Source organism: Centroberyx gerrardi, chromosome 5 (assembly GCF_048128805.1).
Source record: "Centroberyx gerrardi isolate f3 chromosome 5, fCenGer3.hap1.cur.20231027, whole genome shotgun sequence".
Taxonomy (NCBI): Eukaryota; Metazoa; Chordata; class Actinopteri; order Beryciformes; family Berycidae; genus Centroberyx; species Centroberyx gerrardi.
In genome coordinates this window covers 27,834,496-27,845,195 of record NC_136001.1, presented here as the reverse complement: position 1 = coordinate 27,845,195, position 10,700 = coordinate 27,834,496, and the positions used below count along the sequence as shown (strand labels likewise).

At 43.6% G+C, this 10,700-nt stretch overlaps 1 protein-coding gene across 1 annotated transcript; it reads left to right on the top strand.

Moving 5' to 3' along the window:
• Nucleotides 1-1,348: 1,348 nt before the first annotated feature.
• LOC139926961 (uncharacterized) lies at nt 1,349-6,100 on the top strand. The gene is made up of 4 exons (XM_078283610.1): nt 1,349-1,779; nt 3,806-4,725; nt 4,849-5,039; nt 5,723-6,100. Exons 2-4 carry the CDS (start codon nt 3,945-3,947, stop codon nt 6,098-6,100), a joined length of 1,350 nt encoding a protein of 449 aa, XP_078139736.1. The 5' UTR covers nt 1,349-1,779; nt 3,806-3,944.
• The last annotated feature ends 4,600 nt before the right edge of the window (nt 6,101-10,700 follow it).

Below are 10,700 nucleotides of genomic sequence, written 5' to 3'. Positions count from 1 at the left end.
GTCTAACAGTGTTTTTATTTTCTGCCTATGAACACAGTACTTTGGTTTTCTCAAACACACATCAGTTTTCGATGCTACAGCGAGGAAGATTTTCAATTTGGTATTTCAAACAGATCCCTGTTGCATCCACCTCCACAAGCATCCGTCTTGAGACTGATCCACAATCAGCTGACATTATCACCAAGAGCTGACCTGTAGTCCATCGGCAATTACCTCTGATGGACTCCCGAAGAAAACAAACACACCGCTACACCCCTGTGTCTGCGTGCCTAAAAGGATGGAAACTTTCACAATCAAAAGTCACACTTGGCATCTGTGCCAAACTGCAGACTGAAACTGCTGAAAACCACAGGCTGCAAACGTAACCTATGGCAGTTTGGAAGTGGTGGGAGTGACCGGTGATGTCTATCAATAAAAACACTCTTTGTAAATGTCACTGGCTGTGGCGGTGTAAATGTGCTAGTTGTGGCAGACACTGTTACACGACGTCTTCCCATGTCCTGACCTTGTGTGTGTGTGTGTGTGTGTGTGAAAGAGAGAGAGAGAGAGAAAGAGAGAGAGAGAGAGAGAGAGAGAGAGAGAGTGTGGGCAGAGGAAACATGATATGACTCAAAGTGAGAAGTCCTCTTCACCTCTATCTAAATTGTGCGTGGGATTTCTCATGACTGGGGGTTCACCTGCTGAGGCCCTGCAGAATCAATAGATGAGAGACCCAGGCTGCTCTGCTGCGGAGCCAGCCACGAAGCAAAAGCCAACATCTCTTTCTTGTACTCGTTCTCGCATTTTGAATTGAGATGAAAATAGGAGGTGAGCGAGCGGTGAAATGTAAGGACAAACATATAGACAGCGCAGAGGTAGGGAGTGGGTGAGGGGAAATCTTTTATCCGCTATCTGCGCAAGCGTAAAAGGCTGTCTTCTTCAGCTGATGATTGGCTTTAGCACTTAATGTTGACCTTTGAACACTTCAATCGAAAGCAGTTACCCATTCCAAGGCTTTCATTTTGTTTGGCATCTAGCTCATTCAGAGTGAATCATTGGTAGTCCGCATCTACCATCCGAGGTGGCGATCGGTGTTCGAAAACCAGGAAGTGAGAAACAACTGTAAGAATTAACACCCTGGGCAGACTGCTGATGCGTTGCGATAGCGATGTTTCTGCTTGTCTTCCTTAGTGTCTTTTCGTTCCATAAGGTTTACTCTCTGTGTGTATCCAGGCTGGTCCAAAGCAATGGTTTCCCGCCCTCACTACTCCCGGGCAAAGCGCCAAAGCCATCAGGCAGTCATACGCCTACTATCAGCTGAGGAGTTGCACAGCAGTCTCATTTCTAATTATACACCCAGCAAGAGAGAGCTAGGACGAGAGCATGTGGAATATGGAGAGAGGAAGAAGAGGGTGATTACAAGTGGAAGAGAGGGCGAGAGTGCCGCGCGGAGAGTGGCACTCAATAGCACACACAGAGTGAACGAGATCAGCTGTGGGAGACTGAGAGAGAAAAAGAAAGAGAGAGAGAGAAACATCAAATCTGTCTGAGATAGGTTAAGAGGACTGACTGAGTAGAGTGGGGGTGTAAAATGTAAAAGCGAGTAGGAGGGAAGAGAGAGAGAGAGAGAGAGAGAGAGAGAGAGAGAAGAGAAGAGAAGAGAAGAGAAGAGAAAGGAGGAGAGTGTGTCTGATAGACAGTCCATGGAGCTTGTCTGGATGCTCCCATTCACTCTCCTCCATTCTGCCTTCTGCCCTGCTGAGGACCCTGCAGCCTGGAGGGAGGACACAAGCCAGACAGGTGTGTAGAGCAATGATGCTGGCCTGATGTCTTTGTTTTGTGAATGTATGTGTGGATGCACAGTATGAGGATGTCTGGATGGATAGATGGATGGGTGGATGGATGGATGGAAGAGGAACCTGTAAGTCCGCCATGCTAAATGCGCTTGCATATATGAAGCAAACAGCAGCTCTGTTAAGAATTAGTTTACAGTTCAATACATCTGCTAACATATATATATAAGTGCATTTTCACTGACTGTTTGTGTAGTGAGTGACTGCTGAGATATTCATAACATGTACCTGTCTATGGTGGAATTCATATGATGATAGGAACAAGGCTTTCACTCTACCAAAAGATGAAAGAGAGTTAGAGTACATGCATTAATGCAAATCTGAATTCATGCTTGAAGAGCACTTTGTTGTCAGTGAGATTCAGTGTCAGAGGTTAAGTTTTATGGTATTTGCACAAAAACCCTATAGATAGAAACATCAGGATGAATATGAGCTCTATTGCCGCTGGTGATATGCAAACAATCTTGTCCTCAGTGAAGATTGTAATTATCATGACGGCACCAAACACACTAAACAGCATTATGTATACATTTCATTTCCATAGATTAGTGGCGCGTAGTGAATTGATCACCTCATAAGGTGATTCAGCCCGAGTGCCCGGCCCATGATCTGTGAACCCGTGACCTGTCTGCCTACCTGTCTATCTCACCATGCCTGTCTGCCTGTATTTCGACTGACAGTCAACTATCAGACCTAGATGTAATTTCATTTACATTTACACTTCAGGCATTTAGCTGGCGAATACTTATCTCTGTTATTTATGTGTCTCAGCATCATCCTGAGTGCTGTCACAGGAATGTCTATCAGTGTGAGGGAGTTGTCTGTCCCCCCCCCCACACACACACACACACACACACACACACACACACATACACACAATAGAGCAACAGCTCGTATCAGAGACATGTCTGTCAGGAAGAGTGAAAGAGGTCCATTCAGCGGCGGTGCTCAGTGCAGTGGTATGACGATGACATAATACCAGGCATTGAGATGAGCTTTGCATTTGACAGGCTGTAAAAGTCCTGCGCTGCTCTCACCTCCCTGCATCACTTTGTCTAAATAATGAGTCTGCAGAGTCTGGGGAGCTTTGAATAGGTAAGCAACTGTTTTTTTTCTTAGTGTGTGTGTGTGTGTGTATGTGTGGCCACAGGATACTTACATTTAGATCCCTTCAGTGTACATATACAGACTCACTACTGTGTATACATATGGAGGATGATAGAGTTTCAATAGCTTGAGGTGTTGGAGATCACTGCAGTCCCATGAGAAAAATATGCGCTTGCCTGTTTTAGCTACATCTTTCACCTACTTAGCCACGTAGCAAGCCACTAAACACTGAATACACACATTTTCCATTGTTTCATGGAAAATATTACTATTCTTAAATATGAAAACTTGATTGAAACATGATGTTAACGTCACAGGACAGGAATTTGGACTAGACAATCTTACCCTCTAAGTTTACAGCCACCCCTCCCTTTGCCTTTGCCTTCACTATGCTCATTCCTTCATCAACCACGCTGTACAGAACTTTGTTACCATAGTAACTTTTTTCCAAAAGGGAGACGGTAGATGTCCATCAAAACTGTGAACCCCTTCAATACAGCAATTGGTGGTTGGAAAGCTTTCATTTGGAGGCGATGGTGAAGTTATTGTTGAGATGTCAAGGGCATATTTATCGCCTGTGATCTCACCAGGTGGCAGATTCAGGGGGGAGGGGAAAATTCTGACATTTATCATGTAGATGTTAGAGAGAAAGTGACAGACAGGCAGAGAAAGAGGGAGAGGAGAATATGTCTTTTGAGCGAGTCTGGATACTCCCATTCTGTTCTGTCCTGCTTCTGCTTTGGTGGGAACAGAGCAAACACAGAGCAGAGAGTCTGAATAGGAAATAAAAATCTTTTTTAGAAACGTTTTCGCCTCGCTCATGAATCTACGGAGTGCACCAAATATTGAATTCTCTTACTTTTCAGATCGTGACGAGCTTTTGACCCTACCATCCACAATGCTTGGCGAGAGATTAATGGAATCTGTGTCACGTGATCAAAACCTCTCCCCAACTCCCATAGGAGGGCAGGAAGTGCCAGTGTGAGTGACAGGCACAGCGAGCCAATGAGCATCACGCCAAAGCCGGCCCTGGGCCCGGACAGGGACAGCCTCCCACTCAAGAAGAGGGACCAAAGACTGGGCTCGCCACAGCCACCGTCTGAAGTTGCAACATTCAAGGCACCCTACCCTTACAAGAGCCACAACGGGTTGAAGACAACACACACTGGCCCCTTCCAGCCCGTACCCAGGCGGGTGCCCACACTCTACCAGCCCTGGGTCCAGACGCACGCACCCACCAGGACCAAACCTCACATCCTCTCCCCCTTCAGGGAGCACCATGGCTGGGCGGAGTGGAGAGAGTTCGGCCCCCTGCACCCAGGATGGGACCTTCCCCACCACCACCACCACCACCACCACCACCGCCACCACAGCCACTTCTTTGGACACCGCAGGGAGATGGCCCCCCCCGGCCTCCACCCAGTCGCCCATCTACACCACCCATCCAAATTCAGACCCGTCTCCCTCGTCACTGAGGGTTTCCACGGGGTGGGGGGAGGGTACAGGCGGGAGGCAACGACGTTTAGGGAAGAGAGTTTGAACGCAGACAGGCAGACCAATGGCAGGAGTAAGGGACCATATGTGAAGAGAATAGACAGAAAGATGGAGCATCCTCATCGAGGCGTAAAGGCAAGCCCTCCCTCCTCCAGCACATGCCTATCTCACTCAGTCATGGAGGAGCTTACACCGCAAGAGGAGTTGATGTACAAACACCAGACCACAAGGACTGTCAAGCATCCCTTTTCTAGACCCTTAATCCATTCCACCTCCATGAGAATAAAAGAGGGCACGGCAGGATCTTCTGTTCTCTCCTCTGCCTCTGCCTCCCCCTCCTCCTCCTCCTCCTCCTCCTCCTCCTCCTCCTCCTCTCCTGACCATTTCCCCTGGCTGCTCCCTCACTTCATGGCAGGCTCTCTAATCGAGCTCAGAGACGGGCGGCTGAGGAGGGTGGAAGACCTGCAGACAGAGGATTTCCTGCTGGGCTCGCTTGCCTGCCCAGATCTCCGCCTGAGCTGCTGCACAGTGCAGAGCATCTCCCTTTCGGCCTCCTCCTCCTCCCTCTCACGCCTCCTCATCCTGCTCCATGACCAGCACTCCCAGGTGAATTGAGAGAGAGCGAAAGAGAGGGAAAATCATGCTGTTTTATGCACCATTCACAGCAGACCTTTCACAAATAGCATGTCATTTACTGTAACTTCCTACATGATAGCTACATAATGCTGCATTCATGCCATATGGGAAAGACGTAGATAAGAGGTTTCTAATACTGATCACGTCAGCTTTAAATACGTGGAAACTTGGAGTTAAGGAATAGACCCCAATTTCTCAGACTTCCTGAATTCTGCCATGAAACACAAGGAAATGCCTGTAGTCAAGTTTAAGGAACAATATGTGAACTAATATGTTAACTACTTGCTGGATTTTTGTTTTTTTGTTCGAGATTGGCATTGCAATGTTTGGTATGCTGTAAAACATGAACTCAAATCACTCACTAAGTGCATGTGTGTTTTGTGTGAAGAAGCTGATCAGGAACAACCTATAAGTCTACAGAAAGTCTAACAAGTCTACTGAATGCTTCAAAGAAATATACAAAAAAAAACTCAATCACGGCGTCTCGAGAGTTTAAAATAAGTCTGAAAGCGTAAACACTTCCGATTGTTCCACAGGTTATTCCCATTTGACATGAATGTAGCACAAGTACATTTTGGAACAATACTACCACCTAGTGGGCAGTTGTGTAAGTTGCATTTCTCGGCCTAATTCTATGTATCCCCCTCCCGCAGGAGTTAGTGGATGTGTATGTGGAGTATCCATTCTTTGTGCGTGGGCGAGGCTGGTCCTCCTGCTGTCCTCAGAGAACTGCCCGTCTGTGTGGCCTGCAGTGCCGCCAGCTCAGTGTGGGGGACGTCTGCCTGGCTCTCACCCCTGTGTCACCCCCCCAACCTCCACCGTCAGCTACCCTGAAGCCCGAAACCTCACCCAGAAGGTCAGAGGGAGGGTGCGGGCCCATAAAGCCACCGCACCCCCAGGCTGCCCTCCGCACCCAGCTCCCCCCAGCACCAGACAGGCCGACAGGGGGGCAGAAGAAGGGGGCAGAGCCGGTCCGGAGGCGACACTGGTCAGCCCCTGAGCTCAGAGCTCCAGGCACTAATTACGTGTAGTGAGAAGGATCACTATTTTATGGACAGGGAGCAAGCCAAGCTCTTGTAAGCTCTGCTAAAGTTGACTTCTATTTGCTGTATTTCTACCTCGTAAATCTTATCTATTTCTGTGCTTGACCGTCTCTTTCTCTGTTTGATTTGCATCAAAGGAATTACAGCTAAAAGAGGGATAGGCATTGACTCTCAGGATTGCCCAGAGATAAATTTACATTTGTACAGATTTGGTTGGCAAGGTAAGTCAGGGATCAAAGACTGACTATGTAAGGTGAATCAGAGATAAACAACAACATCTTGCTCAAAGTAATCTTTGCACAAAATGACTGAATGCAGTGTAATACATTCCAATTTCCATGATTCTGGGGAAAGTCCATCCTGAAACACAATTCAGATGCTATTCATGTGATAAATCTCAGGCAGTTCAATAAATATTTGGGAGAAAGTGGAAAATCAAGTCTTAAATCCATGGGTGCAAATTTGGTGTGACAGGTGGGGGGGACCAAGATCGGGAGTTGGTCAGTCCTTCCAAGAAAAAATAGGCTACATACACACAAACACACACACATACACACCGGCGAACTACCATTCACTATATTGATACCTAAAGGGACTGGTCTGTGACATTAGCCATGTATTTTAGGGGAATCTAATTTGCAATTAATCTTAAGAATCACTTGGATTTTAGATGTTAAAACAAATGCTTTTTCAGCATCAACCCTGATGTTACTTCTGATGATTTTTTAATAAATTCACTCTGGTCTGGGTGGACCAATTTGTGTATGTGTTTTTCTAAACGTAATGCAAGAACTTTAGAGAAAAGCTTAACTGATACTGTTAATGATACTGGACGATAATGGGAGCACTGAGTAGGAACTTTGTCTTTTTTAAGCAGCAATGATATCAGAGCAGTATTCTCATCTCTTCCAAATGCTCCTTTCTCTATGGATGTGTTAAGCATATCAAGTAATGGGGGGCCGATCACATTCCAGAAGTTCAAATATACCTCTGGAGGAATACCATCACAGCCAGGCAACTTACCCTTATTCATTTTACTTAGTTCCACCATTTCCCCTGGGTGTAGTGTCGGCAAATTGACTTTTTTCAAAAAAGAAACAATACTTTTGGTAGATGCTTTACTCTCTGAGGTATACAATTCTTTATTAAAACCAGTGAATCTATCATTTATTAACTGAGGATCTGATAAAAGCTCTCCTGAATCAGCTAAGATTGCTTGTATGTCTGTTGGTGGGTTGTTTTTAGCCATTTTTTTAGCCAGGAGGTGGCTTGGTCAGTTGTCTTTGGAGTATTGGTTTGTTCTTGTCTTATGAATTTGAAACTCAGCCCTTTTGGAAACTAAAATAGTTAGTTCAGATTAAATTTTTTAGAAGTTGCCATTGCTGAGAGCATTCCAAATTAGATATTATGTTCTCCAGATCATGCATTTTCTTTAGAATTGATTTATTTATTCTGTTTAGAAGCATAAGAAGTTGTTTTATTTTATGGCATCCCATATAATCCAACTGAGCCTTTATTAATTTCAATAAACTCTCTTCTGTTTCAAATTGTTCACAAAAATCATTATCCTGCAGTAAAGACAAATTAAACTGCCATCTAGTGGCTCTTCTTGGTAATGCTGTAATTTGGCAGAGAGAGGGGATGACATGCAGCAGAGACACGGGCCGGATTCAAACCCGTGCCGCTGCCTTAACGGTACGCGCTCCACCTGTTGAACCACCAGGGCTCCGGCCCCTTCCATGCTTCATTTTTGCCCTAATGTCATACCAGAGGGTGCTCAAACACCCAGCTGCTGTGTCATTAGAGCAAAAATGACTGAAAAATGAAAATGAATTGGTTTTTTTCTACTGTGGGGCTAGTAAAACATGAGACCCTCACTTTTTTCATCCGAAGGGATATTCTAATGGGACACTTCATTTTTGCCCTAAGGTCGCAAGGAAACATGTTTTTTCTACCATAGGGCCTAACAGCTGGTTGATGCACTGACTCACTGTTTACCTGTTGGTCTGTCAGCCAGGCAGCACCAGACTGTGTGTTTGCATGTGTGTATTTGTGAGCGTTTGCACGGATGTGTGTATGTGTGTGTACATGTGTTGTCTGTTTACATGTGTGTTCACAGTAAGTGTAGGTTGATGAGGTCGTGCCACTTTGTTTTCATTTAGCAGACCTCTAGGCCTATGTCATTCGATTTTGATTTGAAATTATGTTGGTGTTGGGTCAGACTTTAATGAAGGATTTTTTACTTGACAAGTTGATATAAAATTATTTTGCATATTCAAAAATAGACAGTGGTTTAGATTAGAGAAGTTGACTATAGCCTAGAAAAAGACTTAAAATTAACACAGCAGTCAAGGAAAATTGATAAATTGCATCCTGCAACATCCAGGCAGCATCTATATACAATGAAACTGCTGCTGTGTTTCCCTCAACACTGTAATTATGAAAAGTCATTCATATTTTCATAACACAGTCAATAGATTTTGCTGTGAATCCAGTCTGATACAGGAAAGGTTTTTTTTAGACAATTTTCCCCTATTTTTTCAGTTTCCCCCAAATTCAAACCCGTGAAATATTTTAAATAAATGGTCAACAGCATAGTCTTATTATCCCTGATGACAATTTTTTTAAATGTGAGTTCAGAAGCATAAATAAAACATTAATCATAGTGTAAGAGTTGGTATCCAAGTTTTGATTTGATTAGTCATCCCTGTTATTTTAACCTATTCACTGGTGTTTATGTGATGTGTCAGGGTTAACCTGGAACGGAGGCAGGGTTTGGCTTGTTCCTCAAATGGAATGCAGAGAAACTCCAAAGAAACTCATCTGTCTTTGTGTATTTTTTAGACTAAACTACAGTAAACTTAAATATGGGAGTGTAGGCTGTACACCGTGGGTATGAATGCACTGTTATTGTAGTATAGTATTGTAGTTGTATTGTTTTTTTAGTGATTGTAGTAAATTAGATGACAATAATATGAAGTCAATTCATGAATATATATTGTGTCTATTAGAATAAAAAGTTAATTCTCTGACTTTTGGGTTGTAGAAGTGCCAAGCATCAATGAGATTGAAATCCTCCATAAGATGTTTTAATGCCTTTGTGGCCTTTGGATTGGAATTACATTTGTTTGATGTATCTAGTAAATGGTTTAAAACAGCATTCATGTCCGTCCCAATAATCAGTCTGAATTCCAATAGATTTGCTAATAGTCTATTAAGTGATTCAAAAGATTTCATTTAAAAAAAGTTTGGGGCATAGGTGTTAATAAAGGCTAAATTCTGCCCATTATAGATACATTTACAATTCTACCTTCACTGGCCTCACTAAGCCCCAGAATTGAACTTTTAAGTTTCCTATACAATAATATTGCAACACCGTTAGTTTTATTTGGTGAAGATGAGTCCACAATTGGTTTACATGTTGCACCATTCTTCATATAGCCTAATGAATTGTCCTTGTCTTTAATTGGCCTGTATTTCCAACAGATGATTTAAGAAAGTAGCAGTCAATAGGCTCTACCCAATGCTGAATTAAGACTCGTAGCTGGCTCTACTTGGCTGGCCTGAGTGGAGCTGGCTTTAATGTGCTTCTCATAGAAGTTCTCTGCGTTCCGGACCATGGTAAAGGTCCTACCTCCTCTCCTTGAAGGTAAAGACCAGCGTAGGAGCGTAGAAGAATGAAGCCGCTCCGTAGGTTCATGCTGCGTAACTTCAGGCTCCTAAACGCCTCTCCGCGTACAGGTCCGGGAAGATGATGATCTTATTTCCTTTTTATTTCAAATCGCCAGCAGCTGCTGCCAAACTTGTTATCTTTCTTCTCATTTCAAAATGTTGTAGTCTGACAGCGAGCGTCAAACGTTTTTCTTAACAGTGAAGTGTGGTGGCCTGCAAAAACCCGTCACATGGTGAAAATTTGACATTTTCATTTTTTGATATTTCCATAAACTAGAAACTCTTCCCTATGTATAACTTTTTGAATGACTGAGATAGCTCTCTCATATCAAAAGTTATGAGTATTTTAATCTGTTATGTGTCTAAAAGTAAAAAGTGAGAAAAATGGCTTTAAACATTCCACAACATTCCATTTTCTCCAGTGGCATTCCACCAAGTTAGTCTGGAGAGTGCAAGGAACAAACACACCAGCACTGAAAACAAATGCAATATGATTTGTTTTCCTCAACAACATAGACTTGGTCACTTCCTTATAGCAATCTGAAATCATAGGATTGCCTTAAGTGTGTGTCTGTGGATGTCCTTTACACCTATCAGACACCTATCTATCTTTGCCTTAGTGGTGAGAAGGTAAACAGGAGGAAGGTAAAAATAGTATGGAGTAGCCTAACAAGTGTGGCTATCTCAATGTTTATTTGTTGAAATGAGGGATCAGTTATCCGTGCCTTCTAGTAAAGGTTTTTATTAGTTTTTGCAATAAGTTGTTAACATAAGTAACCGGGGAATAACACGAGTGGATAGCGATCATCTGTCTGTGGACATGACTGATGGATATCTGACAGAACCAGCACCTGTAGCTTCGTTCATAGTAAATGACTCTGTCCTACCGCTTGTTAGCTAACACTCCTGATAAGTA

Coding starts and splice junctions, on each gene's coding strand:
- LOC139926961 (XM_078283610.1), top strand. CDS start 3,945: ATGAGCATCACGCCAAAGCCGGCCCTGGGCCCGGACAGGGACAGCCTC. Junction 4,726..4,848: donor CTCCATGAGAATAAAAGAGG/GCACGGCAGGAT, acceptor ACTTCATGGCAG/GCTCTCTAATCGAGCTCAGA. Junction 5,040..5,722: donor TCCATGACCAGCACTCCCAG/GTGAATTGAGAG, acceptor CCCCTCCCGCAG/GAGTTAGTGGATGTGTATGT.